The sequence below is a fragment of the Ursus americanus genome, chromosome 26, assembly GCF_024610735.1.
Source record: "Ursus americanus isolate L20-20 chromosome 26, mUrsAme1.1.p, whole genome shotgun sequence".
Taxonomy (NCBI): Eukaryota; Metazoa; Chordata; class Mammalia; order Carnivora; family Ursidae; genus Ursus; species Ursus americanus.
The window spans coordinates 31,067,676-31,093,801 of NC_142152.1; the positions used below are offsets into that span (position 1 = coordinate 31,067,676).

Below are 26,126 nucleotides of genomic sequence, written 5' to 3' on the forward strand. Positions count from 1 at the left end.
AACCTTCTGAACAGGCGTCTCATTAGCCCCGACAGGAGACGCGCACTCTTCCCCCAGCTATTGGTGAGGATCTGCCCCACTGCCTGGGTCGGGACTGTGTTCAGGGAACTTTCTGGTGTCATCCAAGGAGCATGACAAAGAAGAGAGAAGACAGAGGGCCCAGACCCAATTCCACCTCATTCTGCCTGGTTGTCCCCAGAGTCCCTTAACCTCCGCAAATTCCGGTGTCAGAGGGGTTCGAGGATAATGCGGAAAAATCAGTGAACTGTAAAGTACCACATGAATGCTAAGTAGTATTATTACTAGTAGTGTTATGACTACAATTGGCTCCTTATTTATTCAGTGTTTCACAGACTAGAACACTAAGATAAAGTGAAAGCAAAGTTCTTGGGTAAGGACACCAGTGAAGTAAAATCCATTAATATTCAAATAAGTCTTTAAATACGTTTAAGGCCATCGCTTCATACTGGACACAGGTAACTGCCATTCTTGAGTAACGCTGTGTTTGTGCATTGTGTGTGTGTATACACGTGTGTGTGTGTGTGTGTCCCTTGCCTCTGATGAACTATATGGACAAGCTGTCCCAGTGGAACCCTCAACCCCGTCATTCTAAACTTTTAACATGTTGGAAGTTTGCTCTGAGGCAATGGGAGGGCCACATTCCTGGGTATTTGGCTCTGCTTTACCGAGCCTGTTAGACTGCCCTGCCCATCCATCCACGATCCTTGGCAGAACTTTGAAGTAGGGGTCATGGTAATAGAGGCTCAAGACTGGAAACTGCAGAGTTTCCTGTTCTGACACTTCCTCTTCCTGACTCTTGGATCTTGAGGATTTCCCCAACCTTTCTGCCTCCCTTTCCTCCTCTGACAGGGGGCTATTGATAGCATCTGCCTTGTAGCTATTAAAGATGAAATGAGGGGCGCCTGGGTGGCTCAGTAGGTTAGGTGCCCGACTCTTGGTTTTGACTCAGGTCGTGATCTCAGGGTCTTGGGATCAAGCCACATGTCAGGCTCCATGCTCAGCAGGGAGTCTGCTTGGGATTCTCTCTTCCTCTCCCTCTGCCCCTCCGCCCCTAAAATAAATAAATAAATCTTTAAAAAAAAAAAGATGAAATGGGTTACATGTGAAGTCTGAGTTGCCTGTGGAGATTAAATACATGTAAATCATGACACAAAGTAAGTACTTGGTAAGTATTAGCAATTATCATCTTGCATAGATATGACATAGTGTCCTGCCTCCCACAACAGAGGCAACAGAGCCCCCCAGGCAGCCAGGACAAAGATGCCTTGACCAGAGGCTCATCCAATCGGATGTTCTGCCTAAGACATCAAGAGTGGGTGGCCCAAAGAAGGTGGGGGACAGCACTTGCAACTATGGTGGCCAGCAGTGTCAGGCACAGGCCATTGAGGCCAGAGGACACTTATGGACCCTCCATGATCTCTGACCCATAAGTGTGTATTACTTAGGATTTTTCCAGTTGTAGATAATACAAATCCAATGCAGTCTGGCTTCAACAAAAACAGAAATGCACTGCCCCCTGTAAATAAAGGCTTCAGCATTTATTTCTTAACACTTTTGTGGGTAGCTTCATCCAAAGTTCACAAGGTGTTAATAGGACCCCATTTATCACTCTGCTTTTCTTCTGCTGCTTCTTTAGTGTTATCTGAATTCTAGCCAAGAACATGACTGCTAGTGTCTTGGGCCTATGTCCTTCCAGATTTACCTCCAGGAAGAAAGAGAGGAAGTCACTTCCTCCAAAGCTTAAGCAAAAGCCTAGGAACTGAGTTTCTTATTGCCTTCATCTAGATCTCATGTCCACCTCTGAACTAAGGACTGTGGCCAGACACAGGCAAAGCACTAGATTTCTTGGTCTAGAAAAGCTGATTCATCCCCTGAGGCCTGGAGGCCAAGCTTATGGAAGAAGACCACTCAGGAACTGGTTATCCGGAGACAAGAGTGTATCCGTGAATGGACGCCAGGAAGCAGAAGCCAAGGACTAAGAGTGATCTGCAAAAACTCAAAGATCCCAGCATACATACATTACAAAAGGCAACAAATGTTACATATCGAGTACTTCTCATTAGGCAGATGGAACCACCACTCCCCATCACATGAGGTCATGTGGTCAATGAATACTGTTGTTTAATAAACCCCTGAGACCCTAACAAGTTCACACAAGAAATACCATCAGTGTGCATTCTGATATAGCTATAGTGTTTTTCAGTGCATCCTATGGACCACTGATTTAACCATTTTATAAAGCAAGAAAATTAGGATTTTCCTTTTTCTGTCTTCTTTAACATACACTAATGTCTCATGGATCCAACACTGGGTACTGGAGGGCATTTCCCAAAATGTACCTCTTGAAGTGGCCCAGACTCCCCAGGTTTAATTATTTTACAATAAATCCTCCTAAAATGCATGACACATTCCCCCATCTTGGTAAAACCAGGCTGATGAACACAATTTAACCTAACACTGGTCTTTTCTGACCCACTACAGTGATGTTTTTGGGTGCCACTGAGTTTTATGGCACTTTTTGCCCTTATACCAAATAGAGCCAGGCCACCTTGATTCCTGTGCTGGGAGCTGTTAAATTGTGGACTAAAATGATCCAGTCTGGTCTAGAGGGTCAAAAGGCTCCTAGGCCCCAGACCCACTAGTGTAATGCACATCTCCAATATTTCTAATAGCCAATCTTAATATATTTGTGTATTTACAAGTGTGAACATGGTATGTCATATAATTAGATTAAAAGACTTTCTAAAAAGAAATGCCAATTCTCTCTCATCCCAAATTTTCTTATTGCATATAACTTTCTTGAATGGACCAATGTAGAAACAACACAGGTCCTAAAGGCTAGGTCTAAAAACAGTAACAAAAGCCTGTGCCTCTAAAACAATCCTTAGCCTTTGAAATTTGTACCAATAGGAAGTTGATCATCAAAGATGTACCTCCCTCAAGAAGGGCACACTATCCAACACCCACATAAGAAGTGGTCGTGAAGGGTAAAGGGGAGGGAAGAACCTCCCAGAAGGCATAGGTGGGCCTCAGAGAGCAACAGATGAGGGAGGTCCTCCCAGAGAGCATAATGGGTGTTAATGACAAGATGCTCCCACCTCTCAATGCTATGTGTCTCCCATTCTTCTGAATGAGGATTTTTATTGCAGTATGACGAAACCTTTGTAGAGGCGGAGAAAACTCTTATTTTCAGCAGAACTGGGAGAGGAATATTATCTACAATTTCCCCCATATGTGTAAGGATTACCAAAAAAGTTGGACTCATGCCACATGGGAAAAAGTAAAGAGAAGAGGCACAGAGATGGAAGAAAGGGTGCATCGGTGGAAAACCCCAGAAAGTGCCAGCAAAAATCCAATTATGAAGGTGAGGGCCTCATTCTGAACTTCAAAAGAGATATCCTTGTTTGTACCAAGTATAGAAAATAGGGTGAAGAGAGAGAGCAGCAGAAGCCCCCTTAAACTTGATCTGGTTCAAGAAAATCAAAGAGGCAGGACTAAACAGAGAATAACATAGATGGGTGACATTTGCAGGAAACCCTCCCTCTCTTTGGCAGCAGAAAAGAGGAGAGTTGGGGATGAGTTATCTGGAAGGTTATCCTACCTCTCCTGGCTCCCCTCTCCCCAGCCCTACAGAATCACTTGGCAGATAGTTGGATCAGGAATATCCAGTTTGTTGGGTATCAAGTATTTAAAAGGGAAATGGGACCAGCATAAATATAAAACTTCTGTTTTTGTTTTGTTTTGTTTTTAATGTGGAAAGAGCAGAAAAACTTACCATTGGATGAAAGACAATCAGCAGAAAAATATTGCCCCAACCAAACAAAAAGTGTGACCAGCTATGAAGTAATCACCCCCAACAACCACTGTAGCAAAACCACAAACCAGAAAAGCAAGAAATCAGGAAAGAATCAGAAAGATAACAAGGGAAAATGGAATATGAGCTAATGGAATTCAGGAAAGAAACACAAAGGGGAAAAAGTCCCCTAATGATCACAAAAAGGAAAATAAAATTGGAAGGAGCGCGTGGCAAAATAGGTACTGTGCAAAAACAGGAAAGAACTAGAGAAGATAAAATGAACAAAACGGAAACCACATTTTATGAGTTACAAAGGAGTAGAGGGGGAAACGACAAGCGCAGAAGGCAGGCAAAGAAGTGACAATATACGTATAGTCGGAATCCCCAAAGAATAGAACCAAAACCATATGGCAGAGAATGTTTAAAGTAGACAATCAAGAACACTTTCCTAGGGGCGCCTGGGTGGCACAGCGGTTAGGCGTCTGCCTTCGGCTCAGGGCGTGATCCCGGCACTCTGGGATCGAGCCCCACATCAGGCTCCTCCGCTATGAGCCTGCTTCTTCCTCTCCCACTCCTCCTGCTTGTGTTCCCTCTCTCGCTGGCTGTCTCTATGTCTGTCGAATAAATAAAATCTTAAAAAAAAAAAAAAAAGAACACTTTCCTGGAGGTAAGGGGGTGGGGGGATGGGGTAACTAGGAAATGGACATATAAAACTCCCCAAGAATCAGAAAAAAGACACACACAGATATTGTAACACAAAAATCAGTATGGGAAAGAGGTAATCATAGATCACCACAGGATCAGTTATAAAGAGCAATTACCTAGTCAAAATCATGCAAACATTCACTGTTACTCTATTGGGAAGATAGGAGGATGGGAAGAGAGTCCTTCTACAGTGGGGCAGGGAAAAAGAAAGAATCATCCTCCCTTTATCTGCAGGGGATACGTACCAAAACCCCCAGTGGTGCCTGAAACCACGGATAGTACCAAACCCTATGTATACTATGTTTTTCCTATACATACATCCCTATGATAAAGTTTAATTTATACATTAGGCACAGGAAGAGACAAACAACAATATCTAATAATAAAATAGAATAATTTAAACAATATACTTTCATAAAAGTTTTGTGAATGTGGTCTCTCAAAATATCATATTGTACTGTACTCGCCCATCAATTCTCGGCCTTTTGGCTAAGATCAAGCATAGTATCTGTACTGTACTTGCCCTTCCTCTTCTCGTGATGCTGTGAGATGATAAAATGCCCATGTGATGAGATGAAGTGAGGTGAATGACGTAGGCATTGTGACGTAGTGTGAGGCCACTACTGACCTTCTGATGAATCATTGGAAAGACGATCATCTGCTTCCAGACCGCAGGTGACCAAGGGTGAATGAAACCACAGAAAGCAAAACCTCAGATGAGGGGACCACTGTAATTTTTCCCTTCCCACAACTGGAAGTCAGGAAATAATCTCTAACACTGAAAATTCAGGAAGTGGCAATACAAGCGTGATATTTAAAGACAAGGGAATGAATATCAAAATAATCAGTCAAAAGAGATGACAGTGTTTGCCCCTGGGGAGGTGAGGACAGACAGAGGGGCAGAGACTGCTGTTTCATAACAAACTTTGTAGAATTTTGGGGTTCTTTCATATGCAACCTTAGAAAGAAGAACAAGTTTTAACAAGGAATTTGAGCTCCACCGACCACTCCATATTGTGATTTTCCACTCTGACCATTCATCAGGTGCTTTCAAACGAAAGGCTCTCTAGCCTCTCATTTTGAAAAACGAAATTCCCTAGTCTGCTTTGCCTTTTACAGAACGTCACTACATCCCCCGCATTTATCCAACAATGTGCCATGAGCCTCCTTTGAACCTCAAGCTGCCATGGTTCTAGGACCAAATGTTGACCAAGCGCCATTTCTCAGGATGGCCCCCAGAGGAAAAGATGTTAGCAAGTGAACAGATACCTATGGTGGTGATGACAGTCCCAGCAAAGAAAAAGGCACTTCCAAGGTCCCAGTGACTGCTGTTGTTGGAAGAGTTTCCTATCGGACTTACTCCTGCGTTGTCAGCGTCAAGGGCATGCTGCAAAGAGAGCAAGAAAGCATGAAATTCAGTTAAAAATAAAAAGAATTAGGGGTGTCTGGGTAGCGCAGTCGTTAAAGCGTCTGCCTTCGGCTCAGGGCGTGATCCTGGCGTTATGGGATCGAGCCCCACATCGGGCTCCTCCGCTGGGAGCCTGCTTCTTCCTCTCCCACTCCCCCTGCTGTGTTCCCTCTCTCGCTGGCTGTCTCTGTCAAATAAATAAATAAAATCTTTTAATAAATAAATAAATAAATAAAAAGAATTAAAAAATAAAGCTCTCAAATTCTTTCCTTGCTCAGGAAACTGAAACGATCGGACACCCGAGTGGCTCAGCTGTTTGAGTGTCTGACTTAGTTTTGGTTTGGGTTGTGATCTCAGGTTCATGAGATGGAGCCCTGAGTTGGGCTCCGCACTCAGCAGGGATTCTGCTTGAGGCTCTCTCTACACCTCCATCTGCCCCTCCCCCACACCCCCCCTCGCTCTCACACATGCTTCCCTCTCTCAAATAAATAAATAAATAAATCTTAAAAAAAAAAAGAAAGAAAGAAACTGAAATGATGTATAGGGTACTGGTTACGCAAATGTGGATGCAGTCATAACATGAAATACTAAACACCCACTTAGTAAAATTAGAAAATTAGTTTTAGGAGGGAAAAAAACTAGGATATATAGTATGGTGTCATTTATGTAAAATTTGCAAGCACAGGATTTAGGCAATCTGGGCATGGGTTATGCAAAATGCATACATATCACTTTGTATATACATAGGAAGATGTCTGGAAGGATTGTCACCCCAAATGTCATCCCTGGAAGGCAGGATCTCAGTTGCTTTTCATTCTTCCCTTTTCTGTTTTGTCAAAATGTTTTACACTGAGCTTGTTTCAGGATGGAAGGAGGGGAGACCTTGGGCTCTTGAATCAGGCCAGCAAGGCTCTACCCATTATTAACTTCAGAACCATGGACAAGTTATTTTAACCTCTGTAAATGCAAATGTCCTCATTTGCAAACGGGGGATATTAATACCTTTGCCCACAGAGTTTTGAGGATTCAATGAGAAGGTCTGTGTAATGCACTCAGCCCAGTACTCAGCACCGAGTTAGGGGGTAATGAATAGTAGCCAATTTCGTGACTTTCATTTGACTCTCCCTCTGCCCCCACCCTGCCACACACACACACACACACACACACACACACACACACACACACACACACTTCTTTTAAAATAAGTGACAATGACTCCTTGCTGGCTGTGAGATTTGGAATTCCATACACCTTAAATTCACATAAATTGACCACACTGATGATCCAAGCTCATTTCACACTACTAGAAAAGCTCAAACCCAAGGTGGGACACTCCATGAGACACTCCCTTATATCTCCGGACCTTTGCTTATGCCCTCCCTCAATCGTGTCTATCCTGCAGGGTCCAATCCAGGTCCCACGTCCTCCGGGAGGCTCCATCCATGTACTGCAGCCCCCTCAGACACCTGCTTCCCAGGGCTCATACTTCTGCACCACGTGTATTTAATTGGCTTTTGACCACACCCTCCCCAGCTGAAAATCCTTGCCTAGACTCGGCATGTGCAGAATAAGGTGCCAAATACGTCAGCAGCCCTTCCTGAGCTGGCCTCTGCCCACCCCTTTCAGGCCAGGTGAGAGGGTAGGAAGAACCTTCAAGCAAGTGAGCTGTGATGAGGAAGTGACAGGTGGGGCCTTCAGAGGGAGGTGACAGACATATGAGCTACTTCTGGAACAACAAATAGAGACACTCTTCCCTGAGCAAAGTTGGAATAACCCCATGTGGAGATAACACAATTAAATACTGAAATGTGATTCTATTTATCCTAAATAATGCCCATGAAGCTTTGTCCAAACAGGCAGACAGCGTTTGCCACAAATCAGACTAACTGAAAAAGTCAATCATCATTACCTTTTGCCTTCACTAATCTGAGATAATTCAAACTCTCTAGACCAGGCATCGGCAACCTTTTTCTTATAAGGGCCAGATAGTAAATATTTTAGGCTTTGTAGGCCACATATGGTTTCTGTTGCATATTTTTCTTTTCCTTTTACAATGCTTTAAATATGCAAACACCATTCTGAGCTCATGGGTGATAAAAAAACAAGCCTCAGGCTAAATCTGGCAGACCCCTAGACAACTGACTGGATAACAGAGGGAAAAATCTGTTTTGCTTAAGTGTATTCTTTCCTGTTCTACGAACATGAGCTATTCCCCTGGAAGCTGTTTCTAAGATAAACCCTGGCACCCCAGGATTTAAAATCAGGCTGCACAGGGTGCATACAGGGTGTCTAAGCCCATGTTTACCTTCCTAATTGACAACTATCACTTACTCATCAGAGGCTATGTTCTGCTCTGCTTGAGAGGAAGACAGACAGCAAGTCCTTTTGCTGGTAAAATATCCATTTTCGCTGTGCTATGTGAGTGCCATCAGACCAAACCACAGGCCTTACCCAGTGTTTACGTCCTCGTTGCCTATTCAGCTCTGCCAGGCCCACCTGCAAGTAATACCTCGGGGACAGCTCTAGGCCTCAGCCACTTAGTTGGGTTCAAATCACACTATCAATACCTAATATTCACGACGTCTATGACGCTGCATAAAGAGTTGGGGTTCAATCAAGTCTCACTCTGCTGAGAAATGCACATAAATGTCATAAGCTCCACATAAAAGTACAGATTTGCAGCAGAGACAAGTGGGGATGATTGTTTCATCAAAAAATCCAGAATAAGATGTCTTTTTAAGTTCCATTTTTTGAATTATGCAATTTATAAATATTTAATGTTTACATATGTAGCCCTCAAGGAAAGCGTGTGTCGGTTGAAAGGGAGGGAAACTACCATTTGTTGACTTCCTGCGTGCAGACAGGTGCGCTAGAAGTGTTATTCCATTTTATCCTTTCTGCAACTTGTGTGTGATCCAATTTTATCCTTTCTATACCTTGCAAGAAAGTAACATTATCCGCACATTAGAGACAGGGAACCAGGCTCAGGAAAGTTAAGTAACTTGCCCTAGACCACACAGCCAGGAAGTGAAGCCAGAATTCAAATCTGGACTGGGCCCAAGCTATGGTTTTGATCTCTCCTCTATCTGTGGCTCTCCTCTCTCCCCACCTCCATGCTCAGCTTCACATAGAAATGAGGAGGAAGACCACCACTGCCCAAGAATTTAGGCAGAAGGACCCCTCAAGGGATCATTTCTAATTAGACTACATCCTTAAACATGTAAATGCAGGCCCCAACCTTCATTTGGCTGTTGGAGCTGGTGAGAGCTTAACTGCTCTGCATTTAAAATAAAATTTAAAAAATAAAGAAACATGGGGAAAGATACCCAGAGAGGGAAGGAGCAGAGAAAAGAGAGCAAAAGCCCTGAAAAAGCAGGAAGACAAGGAAGAAAAGGTAAGAAAGGAATATCTGTGGGTGCATGTGGGGGCTTCCAGCTCAGCTGCAGCAAAGCCGGGGACTTTGAGGGGCGGGTCCAACCAGCATCCAACTTTAACTTTGTTTATATCTGTGATGTAAACCCTCTCTCACGTTCCCAAATCTACAGTAAAGTGGGCTACACATGCAAATACCTTGAGGAAGTGGTTTTGTGGAAATTAAATATAAGGGCTGTTATGGGCGCGGTGGAGCCAGAACGAGATTTGGAACCCAAAGCAAGGAGAAAAAGAAGTTCTCCAGCACGTCAACAAGACCTTGGGGAGGCTTTGGACAATCGCCAGTCCCAGGAAGAAGGTATGATTATTCTGTCCAGATCGGGTGGGTCAGAAAGACTTCAGCAAACCCCTGGAATAAAAACAAATTGGCAAACTCGGGCTATACACACAGAAAGAAAAGCCAGTTTAAACAGACTATCGCTCGAATTAATAGCATCATTTTTAACTCAATAAGAATATTTCTGATTGAGTTCAGAGGTCCAACTTTATTAATTTTTAAAGTATTTCTAATGATCTTAATTTTTTCAACTCAAGTAAAACATTTTAAAATCAAATGCACTTGCTCTCATTTTTTTTTCTCTGCGTTCAGGCTGCGAAAGTGAAGATAAGCCAGCCCATTAGAAATGTGTGAGCACATAGATAATGCAATGGTGCCTCTGAGCTGTGTACTGCTTCACTGAAAAGATGAGTGATAGGGGAAGGATATAACCAACAGCGGCATCATGAGAGGCCACAATCTCAGACAATGTGAGCATCCTGTGTGCACTTTTAAGTTCAACCAATATCAAGTTCAGAGAGCTCTTATGAGGATCCAAAAAGAAATTATACTCAATATGATGCGAGAGCTTCAGGGAAAGGGTACTCTAGATGAGAGGGCGTTACTTTAAAGTTTAATTCCACTCCTTCTTGAATTTCTTTTTTAGCCCCTAAGTTGGAATTTCCAGCACCCACCCAACTACCCAGTGAACAACTCATGAGTGAATGCTCAAATCAATAATAAATGAATGAACAAACTAAAGTAATAAATTTAGGCCCATGCAATTTACATCTTTGTAAAAGCCGAGAAACAGAATAAGAAAATAACTCCACAAAAAGAAATATAATGATTGCTTTAAAAAAGAAGAAGAAAGTGAGGAGCTAACGTGAATGGGACAAGATCTAAAAGAATAGAGTGGTGGCTGCCCAGGGGCCGGGCAGTGGGGGAAATGGGGCGATGTTGGTCAAAGGGGACAAACTTTCCCTTATAAGATGAGTAAGTTCTGAGGACCTAATATACAGTGTTGTGATCACAGCTAGTGATACTGCATTATATCCTTGAAAGTTGCTGAGAGAGTAGATGTTAAGTACTCTACCACAAAAAAAAAAAAAAAAGAAAGAAAGAAATGGTAATTATGTGACATGATGAAGGTATAATGTAATTCCATAGTGGTAATCACCTTGCGATATATAAACGTAGCAAACCAATATATTGCACACCTTAAGCTGACACATTATATGTCAATCATATCTCAATAAAACTGGAGAACAAATAGATAAAAGAATCTGTCCCCCCCCCCATCCTCCCACCACCACCTCCAGGCATTAGGACCACATGAAAGGTATAATGAAGAAACTGCAGCCCTTCGAAAGTAAGGTGGGTCTGAGGCTAATAGGAAGACAGGAGGTAAAGCTATCCCTCGGAGGCCCCCCACCAGGTACCCCCACCAGCTCCCCCCACCACCACCGCGGTGCTGTAATCCCATTTGGCAATGCCAGGCTGCCCAAGTCACTGTTGCAGATGGCGCAAGATACCGTCAAGAGTGTTAGCACTACAGTGGGATGAATGATGACCCCCCAGGGGACCAGTAACTGTCTGTGGCTTTTCTCCAATGATCTGTGTATGCGGTGAGATAATCTGTTTCTCTGTTGCCTTCTGTGGCACCAAAAAGAAAAACAAACAAAGGTGGAGCCATCGTCACTCTGCTTGTCTGAGACTGGCTGCTGGATACAGCCGCTCAGCGCTCTATGCGTGGACACTAACAGCCAGAGAGATCATCTGACCTACGGTCCAACCCAGGACACTTGCCGGGTAAAGAGGGGCTCTGTGAATGGCCACGCTGGGACCACAGGACAGGGGGAGCGCAGGACGTACGGTCACTTTACTAACAGCTTACACCACATGGACAAAAGGAAAGGACCTCGTCTGAGAACCCAAAGCTGGTTCTCTGTCTACTGCATTCTTGGTCCCGAGAGGGCACGGTCCGCAAAGCGGTCTATGAAGTAGATATTTAGCCAGAGGTTGAGGCAGGATGAGGGGGTGGGTATGTAAAGTGACTTCATAAATGTATTAAAAGGGAGCACACTTCCAGCCATTAATGGACAGAAGGCAAGCCACAAACCCTGTGAGACAGAGAAAGGCAATTGGTAGAACACATTCATTACAACTCAGAAATGCCCCTAATGATTCAAAACCCCCAAAACAGGCCTGGACGTCTTTCCGCCTCCTTCCGCGTCTGTGGCAGAAGGGCCTCAGGTAAGAAATGGAAGTATGATATTAATTTGTTCACCACACTTGCTTTTTATTTCTCCTGGTCAGAAGCATTTCTCACATCAATATTTCACAGCGGCGGGAGCAAATACGCTGGTGCTAGGAGAGGGGCAACTTTGCATCCAAGTGTGAGACCACATCCCAATATTTCCAACAGTGGGAGGGCATCGGGGGGGAATCTGGAGCCACCCCCTGCAGCAAGGCCTTCTGGGTCGGACTGGAAGTGGTCTTGGCTTCAGTGCAGAGGTGGAGAGGACGGCCCCCATTAGCACTGACTCTTGCAACACAGAAAGTCTGTGGATAACCTGGTACATGTTCGGCCTGTGTGCATTACTCAGTTTCTCTGAGTCTCCGTTTCTTCACCTGTAATACGAGGAAACGTTTCCCTGCAGGGTTGTTGTCAGGATTTTTTTTCCATGGATGTAAACCTTTAAGCTGTGTGCCTTCTCATTTCATATATTAATATTAATATTAATATTAATAATATCAGGAATGCTTTCTGAGCACTTACAGTGCACAGAGAACTCAGGAAACCCTCAGGATGATGCTGGGAGACAGACATCACTACAGTCCCATGGGCCACATGAGGTTTAGAACAGGCAAGTCCCTTGACCACACTCCCATATCAACCTCATGGCAAAGCCAGCAAGCAGATGCTATGAGAATTGTCAACGGGAAGATCGCCTTCCTAAATCCTGAAAAGGCAGCTTCTCTCCATCCTCAGTGTTCTCCTTTCTCCCCATCTTGGACCCTCTTGGCCCAGCTCCCTGCCTTGCAGAGAACAGGCTGGCTTTCTCCCCAGGCTGGGCCCCTCCAGCGTTAATGAGAGGTGGAGAGAGAAGGAAAAGGGGACTGATGTGCCTGTGTCTTCCTTCCCACCCAGCAGATGGCCAATGTGGCAGGCAGGCCTGTGCTGGCCATCCTACAGCCGTACCCCCTCAGCATCTCCCACCAAGAAGTGTTCGCAAAAACAAGGCCAGACTATAGAAAGAAAAAGCAACAGGCACCTTCCGTGCCCTGGTGAATATTATGACAGTGTTTATTTTCCTGCTATCCTAAGTATATCCAGTTACATGTGCAAATATTAGCCCTTCCTCAGGTCCCTGACAGCAGGCTTTCATCCAAACTTTATAGTCTGGTTATAAATCTAAAATGAAGGCCACCTGTAGAACAGAGAGGACGAGTAGAGAATCTGTTTAGAGAATAAAAGAACAAAACCCAAGAACAAAACCCACACATCCAGAGCCTATGGTCTTAGACAAGTGGCTTTCCTTGCTACCACCAGTTAATTCTTTGGTGGGGGTAATGTTCTAAAACTCAATTCATGGGATGCCTGGGTGGCTCAGTCAGTTGAGTGACCAACTCTTAGTTTCAGCTCAGGTCATGATACAGGGTCGTGAGATCGAGCCTCACACCAGGCTCCATGCTCTAGAGGGAGACTGCTCCAGGTTCTCTCTCTTCCTCTGTCCTTCCCCCCCATCCCCCACCCCCGCTGGTATGCACGAGTGTGCTCTCTCTCAAATAAATAAGTAAATAATCTTAAAGAAAAAGATTGGGTCTAAAAAAATAAAACTCAATTCATTAGCACTGGGGTATACACTAATGACTAATCTATCTAAATATTGTCATGTGGGATCAAGCGATATTTGGGGGAGCTCTTTCACCTTCCAAATTGTGCCTTACAATATGGAATTAATTTTCTCTCTCTCTTTGACTACATAAAGGATGAAATAAGAAATTTTAAACCATGAGGAAAGCATCAAGCCCATAAGGAATTGGGGTATCTACTGTGTATGCTCTGATGAGATCAACAAACTTACTGATCAACTGTCACACTTTCATCTCCATTTGGATTCATCCTCTGGACTCAGGAACAAATTTGCCAAGTGTTGCTGAAAGGTGACTCTGGTCCTGAGGGTCCTTGATGGATGCCCCACATAATCCCAAGTTCACACTTCATTTCCTGTGCCCCCTTAAAGAATATGTCAGCCCCTACAACCAGCACCAATCTCTAATGAGTGCAATTTGATCTGGGGGCAGGAGGAAGCAGAGCCAATCCCAGAGACTTTGAAGAAAGCTCTAGAATACTCATAAAAATAATCCTAGTAGCCAGCATTGGCAATGTGCCTTCTCCTCTTACTCAACCCTCCACAAAAACCCCATTATAAAAAGTCACGTTATTACTCCCATTTTATACGTGAGACAACAGAAAACAGAAGTAGCTTGGCCACAGTGGTAGCAGTTAGCAAGTGGCGGAGCTGGGACTGGTTATAAGCACAGTCCTTCAACCCTGCCTTCTCCCATCTCCCACAGACAGCTCTCTGTCCATGGCGCAAACATTGTCCTAAAGCTCATCGTCACCTTCCTCCCCGTGAAATAGGACAACATAGAGAAGTCAGAATTTGTGATCTGGCCCTCATTTTTCAAAGAATGAAAGGTGAAGTCCTCACTCCATAAAGTTAACCAGCATTGGCAAGCTTTCCATCTCTTCTGTCCACTGAGAAGGAAAAGAATTTTCCTTGCTCTCGATAGAGATTAAGAAGTTACTCTTAACCACAGACCTAAAGGATAACCATAACCATAACTTTGGCTTTCAATGAAATATGTTGACCCGGCCTCAACACCGTGTGTAAAGACACAAAGCCACGTCCCTCTAGAGCACAACCAACAGCTAATCGTTACTTTCTGCAGGGAACGAAGGTCCTTTTGGAAGTCCCACAGGTTGAGGCAGAGACTCCCGCTCTGTGAATAGGGGCCTGAGTGTTTCCTTCTGTTCTGGCACCAGTCATACTGGACTCCAACTAACTGCTCAAGCCAAGTCAGTCTCGACCGTGAGTAGATCATCGTGGTTAAAAAGCACAGATTCTAGGGAGAGACTCCCCATCTCCAGATCCCAGTCTACCTCTCAGTTGAACTTGGGCAAGTTATTTAACTCCTCCCTTCAGTCGTTTACACCTACCCCAAAGGACCACTGTAAACATTATATGATAAACAAAGTATTTAGAGCAGTATCTGGCCACAGTAAACACCATGCAAGTGTTAGCTAGTGATACAATTAATACTAGACTGGAAGCTTCTGGAGGACAGGGAGAAGGCATCTTATGTCCTTTGTTATTTTTTTGTAATCACTAGAGCCAAACATAGCACCTGCTTCGTGACAAGCATTCAGTTAATATTAGTTATCTAAATGAATAAATTTGATTGTAAATAATGAAAATAATTATACAAGCCACACACCGTCAAAATCTCACTAAGTAAGATTTTCGCTTCCCTTTAAACAAGAACAAACACATGCACATTTGTATAGAAATGTGGACACCGTACCACTCATTCCTGGGTTTTTGTTTTATTTTTACAGGAGTTTTTTGGGGGGAACACAATCCTCATTTGCAAATTCATTTTATCCAGTGGCATGCCAATTTCCGTTAGTGCTTTAATTTCTGGCTTAAAAGCTTTAGACCTTCACTAAACAGTGATGGAACCACAGCCTCAAGGATAAAAACAATAATAGTAATGAAATGGAGGCCTGTAGAGACAGGCCGGGGGCTGCAGGCCCGATCTTGCATTCATTGAACAATCTTCTGCATGACCGCTTCGCTGGAGAAAGGGCAGCTCCTCTGACTTCAGGACATCAGCCGGGAGAGTCACCTCACTTCGTCAGAGCTGTGTCCTTGGGCTCAAAGGACCCAAATCTGTACTCAACAGAGGTCACCTGCTGTCTCAGCTGTGGTCTAAACTCCTTGCACAAAAGGCTGCTTGGAAGAAGGGATGGCCCAGGGTGGGGAAGGAGAAGGCTTAGCTGGCTCTGCCCTCTGACTCCCAGCGAGGATCTCCGCAGACTGCTGAATCGGGGCTCAGGTACCATGCTTCCCTTAAATCATCGCGTTCCTAAGTATGTAAAGCTTTGGACGTTATGGACAGGAAGGGAATCAGCTCATGCAGAAAAAAGGCAGAAAGGTGATTTGAGAGAAGTGCCTTGACAACCAGACTGAAAGAAAGGACTTCTCTAGCCCAGAAACAAAATAATTTTCTGCTTTGCTTCTGGGAAGCTTCTGAATGAAGGGCTCTTAGTCTCCAAAACAGATATAAAAAGCCCTATTCATTCATTCCTCCAACCTCAAGCATCTTCTACGGGCTGGCCGCTGTGCCAGGCATGAGGGACAGACGGATAAAAACACAGACTCAACTTGGAAGACCTTACAGTTGTGGGAAGGAGACAGATGAGAAAAATAATGTTCACTCCATAGGGTCTATTAAGTGCGGAGGCACATGTGAGTGTTGGGTGCTGTAGGGCCAAGCAGGGCACCACCCACCATGAGGGTACACGAAGGCTTCCCCTAACACTGGAGTTTGGGCACCTCTGAAGGCAAATCAGTTCAGAAATCCAGGGCACAACACTCAGCAGAGTGCCACATTGGCATTCCATAACTGTATAGTTATTAAATGAATGAATGGTTTAAAACCAGCTCCTGGGGCGCCTGGGTGGCTCAGTCGATGAAGCATCTGCCTTTGGCTCAGGTCATGATCTCAGGGTCCTGAAATCGAGCCCCCCGTCGGGCCCCCAGCTCAGCGGAGAGTCTCCTTCCCCTCTCCTCCCTGCTTGTGCTCTCTCTCATTCTCTTTGTCTCTCTCTCTCTCAAATAAATAAAATCTTTTTAAAAAAATAAAGTAAAATAAAACCAGCTCCTGACTACCACTGCTACCCTTTGGGTTTTTAGAAGGGACCAAAATGGTCATGTACAATCGATCAGATCACGCCACCCTGATGCCTGAAATGGCCATAACTTCCCAGTGCTCTTAGGATAAAGCCCTGCATGGTTTGACCCCCACTTGCCCCCAGGCTAATCTCCTACTAAGTTCCCTTTGCTAACTCTCCTCCAGCCATATATGCTCCTCTTCTCTCAAGTCCTCAGACATCCTGGGCATCCTTCCACCACAGGACCTTGGCACTCAGCTCCCCTGCCCAGAATCCCTGTCCTCTTGTGTCGGTTCTCCTGCTTATGAGCCCGACAGCTCCTTCTCCTCTGCAGTGTTAACCATGGTTTTATTTATATTGATTCATGTGATTACATGCACAAGGTTTGTCTCCCCTACTACCTATCAGTAGGGTAACCATAAAATTTATCTTTCAAACCAGGACATTTTTGAGAGAGAAAGGGGTGCTATTAATAAGGATTCCAGAAGCATGAAAACTAGGAAGATTAGTCATCCTAGCTAGAAGTTCCAAGAGGTCAGGGACTATATGTCCCCCTTTTATTCACCATCTTGTCCCCAGGAACTTAGCACTAAGTTGGCATACAGCAGGAAATCAGTACATTTGTTGTATGAATGAATGAATGAATGAGTGAGTAATTGAGTGAGGGATTTGGGGCTTGGCAGAAGAAGGGAATGGCAGATGTCACAGCCTTGGGAAATGCTCATGGCTCACGCAAATTAACCAACGTCTCCTGCTTCTGGAGAGAAGAGTTTGGCAATTCCTGATCTCTGGCCCTCCCTTACCTGCAGAAGAGCAGTCTGGGTCACCATGACAGCATTAAAGGTCCACGCCCAGGACACAACACAGTACCCAGTCCTCTCACACAGCTGCTCGTATCTTAAATGATATCGTGTCCCAGCAAACATGGTGGAGTCAGCCCCAAAGAGCAGAGCCAGTGAAATGAATCAGTATGTCAGAGTCCTGAGCAAAGTATCTAAGACTCCAATCACCTACTAGCAAAGGATCAAAATCCCCAGGAGATCATAAAATAAAAACCAATGGCAGAGGTCCTGTTGACCAACCTAAAAAGGCATGAATCAGTCAAGGAAGTGGAGACATGGCAGAATGACAAGGGAACCCAATGCCCAAGGCTCATCCTTCCAGGAAATTCCAGACCTAGCCCATGCCAGGCAGATGAAAGCTTCAGGTTCTCTTCAGATAAAGGGCCTCCCATGAATAGAAAGTGCCCTTTTTGATGTCAAAAGGGTTCTGAGAAGTTAAGGAACTTGCCAAAAAAGGTCTGAATGAAGTACGCCGGGAAAAAAGTCAACTTTTCAGACCGCCAGCTAGCCTGCTCACTCTGGGGGGTGCTACACGAGCTGCCCCCGGGAGCGCCCTCCGTGAGAGAGGAATCCTTGTTGCCCGCACTACAACAAGGTCCTTCCATTGGAAGCTCCCGTGTCCTCCCTGGTGGGCACCTTGCCCAACACTACACCCACTCCCTTCCGCGTGGCTATCATCTGGAGAGAAAACAGCCGTGTGACCCCCTGAGCTACACTGGAGACATTCAAAGTCTTAAAAAAACACATTTCAGCATTCACAGCCTGAAAAACAACTGCTACATAGCATCACCACCACCCCCCCAGGCTGGGCCATGGCTCCCCCCCCCAGTCAGTCAAGGAAGCTACCTCGTGGTTTTAGTCTTTGAGCATTACAGAAGATGAATGTGTTATTGCTTTCTCCAAGACTAGCCACGACAGAAGTTTCTAGGACAATTGTATTGGGGACAGGGAAATAAGCCATTGAGGCATGTCAGAGCAGTGAGGGTAAAGAGGTTCTTCGGATCGGGTGGCCATCAAATCAAGTTTAAAGAAATAATGTTTCCTGAATGGCAGCTAGGTGCCGGGCATGCTGCTGGTGCTCTGTGCGGGTTTTCTCCTTCCCTCCTCCTCATATTCTGAACGAGAGGGACTGTCCCACACTTTCCTAGGAGGGGGGCCTTAGTTTCAGTGGGGTAAGCCTATGCCCCTTCCTCTCCTTGACACCCCCTTCTTGAAAATACAACAGTCCACACTGACCTGCCACAGTACCAAGTCAGACAGCCCACGCCTCCTTAACAATGTCTCCTTCTCCCTCCAGCCCTTTCCTTGGAGCAAAAGCTTTCAGGAAAGGCCCAGATGTACTGTGGGGGATGCTCACCATTAACACAGGTGAGCAGCACGGCACAATGGTGAGACCTATGGGCTCCGCAGTCAGGTGTCCCACGGCTCAAATCCCCCTTTTAACCGTGTACTGACTGTTACTTACCTTGGACATGCTACTTCTTAGAATTCATTTTCTCATCCATAAAATGGCATGATGGCGATGGAACCTACCTATAGGCTCATCGCAAGGGTTAAATGAGCTCAGACACGGAAGCACATAGAACAGTGCCTAGGGGAAAGTGAACAACCAAAAAGCGAGAGCCATTTTTCATGACTAGGACAGCTCTGCCTGAAATCTCTCTGTACAGTCATCTGCAGACTCCCTCGTGTCGCGTCAGGGACGAGAGTCCAGAGATGGATGGCTCTTCTGTGTCCCCTCTGGGTTGAACTGCTGAGGCCCAGCTCCGGTTAAGTGGCTTGCCCCAGGGCATCAGACTAGAAGATCCGCACACCGCGGGAGGGGATAAACAGCCGTCAGGCCCTCAGAGGACACAGACCCTTTCACTCAGTCACACCTTGGAACCATGGCCGTCCTATCCTTCCGCAGATCTGCGCCTTGGGGGCTGCCTGAGCCTTCTGGGTCCCTGAGGTTCTCTGCAATATTTCCCAAACCACACGAGGAACAATGACGGGGGGGAGCAGACAGCGATCAGTGGATTCAGCCTCAGTGTCTATCTAGCATATATGAGGCTCAGGGTCCCCGCCAAAGCTCAGGGTACAGACGCTGATCTAGGTGGCCGTGGTAAGCCCTCTAAATGGAATAGGAAACTGCTATGCTGTCTGCCTGGGCTCGAGCCACACAGACACAGCCCCACCGGTGTTCGCAGCCCAGCCCCACGCTCGCGGAGCAACTTCCGTGAAGGTGACCTCACACTTTAACAGTAGAGGCAAATTGAGAAAATGTGTCAATTAGAAAATTTAGGATTGAAGCCCCCAAGGGCATTAAGGAGCTTTCTTCTCTCTCCCCTTAGCAGGACCCCAGGATGAATATACTTTAGGGACTTTCTGGTTTCTTTTTTCTTCCTTCCCTAACAAATAAATAATGGCAATCACAACAGTAAAAGTAACTGAACTTCTTGTTCACTATTCAGACCACGCTAGCAGGTGCACAGGAATACCGCCATCTCCAGTTTACAGACGGGAAGCGGAGGCCTGGGGTGACTATGTCCCAAGTCACCCAGCCGGGAAGCGGGAACGAGGTTTAACACAGGAGGGGAAACTGCAGAGCCTGGGTGCTCATCGCGAGCTACGCTGCCCGCGGGGCTCTGCTTGAAAAACACGGGTGCGCAGCACTGAGCAGGCACTCCAGAAATCTCTGCTGAATGGGAATGAGTCGAGTGCAAGTTTTCTTTGTCCGACTCCCTTCCATGTGGCCCCTTCTCTGTGTCTCAGCATCTCTCACCTCCGATGTTCTCATATTCTTCTAATGGGTCTTCCTACCCCCAGTGTCTCCTTCCACGAGCCCAAAGTCCTCATTGCTAAAAGAATTATTTTTCTGAAAGAAAATTTTCATCATGTTACTGCCTTGATTAAACTTTGCAGTGACTCCCCACTTCCCAGGGCAGAAAGCCCAACTCCTCAGCAAGGCTCTGTGGGCAGCTCCCAAATTCAGCCCCACTAACCTCTCCAGCCTCGTCTACCACCCCCCCCCCCATATCTCTCAGCTCAAGCCACTGACCACCTGCAACTCTCTACAGGCCATACACACCACGGGGATGCCCTTTACCCATGGCCTGCGGAACGAATCTCCTCCCATAGTCCCCGATTCTGTTTGAATGTATGGTGGCTAAAAGCCTAGGGTACGTGGTCACACTGCCCAGGAGTAAATCCTAGATCTCCTGCTTACTAACCGGGTGACTTTGAGCGTGTAACTTTGCTGCCTGCTGCCTCAGTCTCCTCAACTGTAAATGGGCACAAAAGACTATCCTTCTAGAACAGTTGTAAGAACTAAACGAAATAAATAGCCACAGAAACTTCCCTGACCTCCGTTTGCCACACTGGGGCCCTCATTCTTCATATATTTCAAACAGCTCCACCCCGGTCATCATCAAAAAGACAAGAGACAACAAATGTGGGTGGGGATGTGGAGAAGAGGGAAGCCTTGTGCTCTGCTGGTGGGAACGCAAACTGGTGAAGCCACTGTGGAAAACAGTATGGAAGATCCTCAAAAAATTAAAAATAGAACGGCCATATGAGCCAGCAATTCCACTTCTGGGAATATGTCCAAAAAAACCCAAAAACACTAACTTGAAAAAATACACACACCCTCACGCTCAAAGCAGCATTATTTACAATAGACAAGACCCAGAAACAACCTAAGTGTCCACTGACCGAAGAGTGGATAAAGAAGTTGTAGGACATACACACAGCGGAGTATGAATGGACCTCGATGGCATGAGGGTAAGTAAAATAAGCCAGACAAAGACAAATACTCTATGATCTCACTTATATGTGGAATCTAAAAAAACAAACAAAAACAAACAAACAAAAAAACTCATAGAAAAAGAGATAAGAGGTCAAAGGTGGGGGGAGGGGGAACGGGAGGAAGGTGGTCAAAAAGTCCCAGCTTCGGGTCATAGGACCCAGAAGTACTAGGGCCGTAAAGTACAGCCTGGTGACCGTCGCCAACGCCGCGGTGTGATATACAGGAAAGGTGTTAAGAGAGTCCATCTTGAGGGTTCTCACCACAAGGAGAAATTTTTTTTTCTCATTTTGCTTTTGTTCTTTATTGTATCTACGCTCGGTGATGGATGCCAAGCAAACGGCGGTAAGCATTTCACGATATATGTTCAAAATGTTCTTCTGTACACCTTGAACCCATACAGAGACGTATGTCAATTATATCACCATAAAACTGGGAAAAAAAATAGCTCCATTGCAGTAAATTCCAGTTGTTGGTTTATGCGCCTCTTCTTCCAGGGTTTCTCGAGCTCGGCACTGTCGACATTTGACTGGATTCACTCTTTGCTGGGCTGGGGGCTGTCCCGTGCATCAGGCTGCTCAGCAGCATCCCCGGTCTCTACTCGCCACATTCCGCTAGCACCCCCTCAAGTCGCGACAACCAAAAATGTCTTCAGATGTTGTGAGACGCCCCCTGGGGGCCAAACCCCCTCCCCAGGAAGAATCAGTGCTTGAACCAGGGGATGTATGGAACTGTTGAATCACTATATTGTACCCCTGAAGCTAATATAACACTGCATGTTAACTAACTGGAATTAAAATAAACCCTTAAAAGAAAAAAGAGAGCCCTGCCTGAAACTCTGAGCTCCTGGAACAGAGCTACAAGCAGCAGCAGCAGAGAGAACGACCTTTTATTTAGTTATTTATTGAGCACTCACCACGTGCCAAAAATCGTTCAAAGCCCTTCTCATGAATTATAGAATTTAATCCTCTCAATGCCCCAAGGGTGAGGGATTTTAGGCACATTTTATTGATAATGAAACTGGATCACAGAGAGGTTAGTAACTTGCTCACGGTGTGTTTTAGTCTCCTCTTTTCTATCCACAGCCCCTGGCATGTGACCTGATACAACAGGAGCTCAATAGCAACTTGGAGAATGTATGGATGAATTCATTAATGAGACAGTTCCCTCCATAACAAAGATCAGGTCAGGGACGGTGACCCACCAGTCTCCTCTGGAGCCCCACAGCACCCCATAACAGTGGTTTAATTCTTTTGAAAACCCTTCCCCAAACTATGGCTCTTTTAAGCTATCCAGGCATTTCATGGGAGAGAAGCAGTTCTGGATGCTCTGCGTTTGTTATTAATAACATGAATTACACCTCCCAGCTTACTTTATGAGGGGTTCACTCAATCCAGCCAAGGGTCCTGACATTACCAGATGAATACCATCGATATCATCTTTTACCTGTCAGTCATTCCTTTCAGACTTTGGTGAAGTACCATAATACTTTTCCAGCTTTGAATATATCGGGTGGAAGACCCTTCCAAAAAGCTTCTTACAAGCACTCTACACCATGCTGCTCAGGCACATGAAGTGAGAGGACGCTCCCCCTAGTCCGTAAGTGTGGGCATTTCCATCCCATGAAGGAATCAGTGAACTGAAAGGCAAACCATGATCAACTGGCTCTTGATTCACACAGAGTCACATGTAAATCTGCTCAAGTTGTGTCGTGAAAAAGACCTAGATACACACAAGTACAAATCCTTACATCGCAGTGGCTGGAGATCTTAACGCATCCCAAGCCCAAGGCTCGCACTCGGTGGTTGCAGCGAGAAGACATGGGGACATGCTTTCTGCCATGAAGCAGGGCACGCCAATGTTTCCTGACTGTTAAAATTCTGTAAAGTGTTAAACACAAAGCAAAGGTTCAAGAGAGAGCTGAGTTCATGACAAAGAAAGACCACTTAAAGACCCTGTAGACTCACTGGGGGAGGAAGGACAAGGTCAAACAGACCTCGCTTTGAATCCCAGCTCGGCCCCTTTAGGGGCTGGAAAGTTACTCCACCTATTTTAGAATCGGCTTCCTCACCTATAAAATGGGCGTAATAGTGCCAACGCAGAGGGTTGTTGGAATGATTACATGAGATAATGAGTGCAAGGCATCTGGCTGATAAAAGGTGTCTGATATAGGGTAGTTTTCTTAATTGTTACAAAAACGACCTTAAGGATGTGTGTGTGTTCACATGTATCTGCACACACACACACACACACACACACACACACACACACATTCTTCATTTCCCAGAGAAACTTCTGAGACCAAAGCAGGGGACCGGTTTTAATGGCAGCACCAGAATTAGAATCCCCATCCTGTCCATTCTGGCCTCTGAGCTTTTTCATGAAGAAGACAGCCAAAGAATGGGCAATACCTAAATAGATAAACCAGTGCGTGAATAACCTCAGATATCTGGTGGTATCAACAATGTTAGAAGTTCAGGTTGATATCTCAATCCTAAAGGATTTCTCTATTGGGCAATAATTAGATGCAAAGCAATGCATAGGCTACACACGGATGGAAAGATAATATGACATAATCCTTTTCCTCAAGATCTCACTGTCTAAGGAAGGAAAATGCAAGCATGAATCTAGATTCAATTTGGACCACTTTTTAGGTTATTATATATTGCAACTAGTTAGAAAGGAACTCACCACATATCACAACAACATGTATTATTCCGTTCTTACTTAAAATTACTCCAGAATTGTTTCCCCCATTTTCTATGATATTCTAACGTCTTAACACTGGCACAGATTGGTACAACACTCCCATCATCACAAATTTGATAGCATTTTCTCAGAAAAGGGGGTGAGGGAGAGAAAGCTATCCAAGAAAGACTAATATGAAATACTGCTCTTAGATTTTTTGCATTTTAAAGTTTTCTTTTTTAATAAAAGTTATAGGATCATAGGTATGAAATCATATTTATTCTGGGGGGGGAATGTATATTTTTATTTATTTGTAAGAGTCAAGTCAGATAATCAAAATTTCTTTAAAGGAATACAGTTGCTATGCAGGCTCCAGATCATAAGAAGCCCCATAATTCCCCTTGCCTATCATTGTAGTTAAATAGACAAATAGCTAGGTCAGTGTTGCAAATCCTGCAATATCCTGGATGGCAGTCGCCATTAGAATTGAATGCAGATAACCCCAGGGCAGAAGGAGTCTCGGGAGCCATCTTTTCCATCCCTCTGCCTTGCAAACTTTAGAACCCCTGGAAAGATATGACTCTCCCTTGCCTCCATCACTGTCATCACCTTCCACCAGGACCTACACTTCCTGGTTCAGTAGCATGTGTAGGTTAGGAACTCAAACCTCGGTCTCCAAGGCAGCCATCCTTCATCTCCTGCACGAGGAAGACCCCCAGCGGGGCTCCCAGCCACTCCCCTTCCAGCCACTCCCCTTCCTCCCCCTGGGACGTGGCTCCCTGCCCTTCCCAGGCTTCTGAAGCCTCCTGTTTCATTTGCTCCCACCACACCACCTGAAATGACTCCATCTCCCATGGCCCCCCAGCCAGCCCCACCCCTGCTTTCATTGCCCTGCTTCTCTAGGTGGTAACACAAAATTCTCCACCTCTATATTTTTATGGATATTTTTTCTTAATGTCCAAGGTATGCAAGGAGCTTAGCACAGTGCCTGATGCAATAAATGTTCAAAACAGCAACGCTGATTATTACTACGACTGCTCTCCTTATTATTTCATCCCATAAATCCACCAAAATGGCTCTGCCAAGTCACCGACAGCCTCTCATCGCCCATCGGTGGTCTTTACTCCACTCTCACTGACCTGGGACAGGTTTAACACATCCCTGCTTATTTAAAGTTCTCTTTGGCTTCCAGGGCACCCTCTTAGCCCAGCGTCTGACACAGACTTCAGAATCGGGAAGTTAATCAGCACCCAGAGGTGGACTCGAATTTGAAACTCCAAAGCCCTTTCCCCTGCTGCTGCTTCCTGCCACCTCACCCAAAAGCAAGTGATGCAAAACCCAGCCTCTCCTAACGTCGCCGCATCGAGGCTGTCGCACGGCTGGCCCCCCTGTCCCCACATCATCACATGCCTCACTCTCTGGCTCCTTTGAGGTCTCAGGTCAGATGTCACCTCCCCGGAGAGGCCCTCCCGGACCATCAGGCACATCTCAACCAAAGGCAAAACTCAGTGAGCTCGAAGGTCAAAACCGAAGCTGTCCCTTCCCCCCACAGGCGGTCTGGACTCCATTCTCCCCTGACCCCAGCCTGACCCCCGCTCACCTGGATCAGCGTCTCCAGCTCCTGGGGGCTCACGCAGATATGATCCCGCAGGAATTCCGCCTTCTCCAAGGCGATGGTATTCTTCTGGCTGCTCTCGAAGGGCTGCTCCAGTGCCCGGAAGACCAGACCGCCGGTGACGAGGTAGACCACCACGACCACGAAGATTGCCACGACTGTTTTCCACTTCATGACGGTCTGCAGGCCCCCCTGGGAGGCGCCTTCCATCCTGGCGACGACCGTGGCTCGGGAGGAGATGGAGAGGCGCGGGGCGGCGTAGTGCCCGTTAGCGGCGCCCTTGGGCTGGCACACCGGGGGCGCTGCTGCCGGAACGGCCACTGAGAAACAGGGCGGGGGACAGGGGGAGAGAGAGTTTGTTGATAAATACAAGACACGGAACTCGTCAGAAACAAAGCACAGATGTCTTTCTCAAGCCAGCTTTCAAACAGGAGGACGAAAACCTGGCTCAGCAAGCCGGGCAGTGAGGGGATCTGATCGGTTGCAAGGTGCCTGTTTGAGTTCTTAGAAAAGGAACTCCAGGAGTTCTGGTGTTTAAAAAAAAAAAAAAAGTAGTAGTAACTGAGTTTGAAATTCTTCTGTTTCTCTACAAGGGCCCGATTTTGCAAGCCA

The 26,126-nt window shown here is 45.7% G+C and overlaps 1 protein-coding gene across 1 annotated transcript in view; it reads right to left on the reverse strand.

The window, feature by feature from the left end:
* Positions 1–25,834, reverse strand: part of KCNK10 (potassium two pore domain channel subfamily K member 10) — a 65,171-nt gene extending 39,337 nt beyond the window's left edge. Inside the window, exons 1-2 of the mRNA XM_045807980.2 lie at positions 25,500–25,834; positions 5,792–5,909 (exon numbers count right to left, since the gene is read on the reverse strand). Coding sequence (XP_045663936.2) covers positions 5,792–5,909; positions 25,500–25,724 — 343 coding nt within the window. The 5' untranslated portion in view covers positions 25,725–25,834. The remainder of the gene's footprint in view (positions 1–5,791; positions 5,910–25,499) is intronic.
* Between the last annotated feature and the right edge of the window lie 292 nt (positions 25,835–26,126).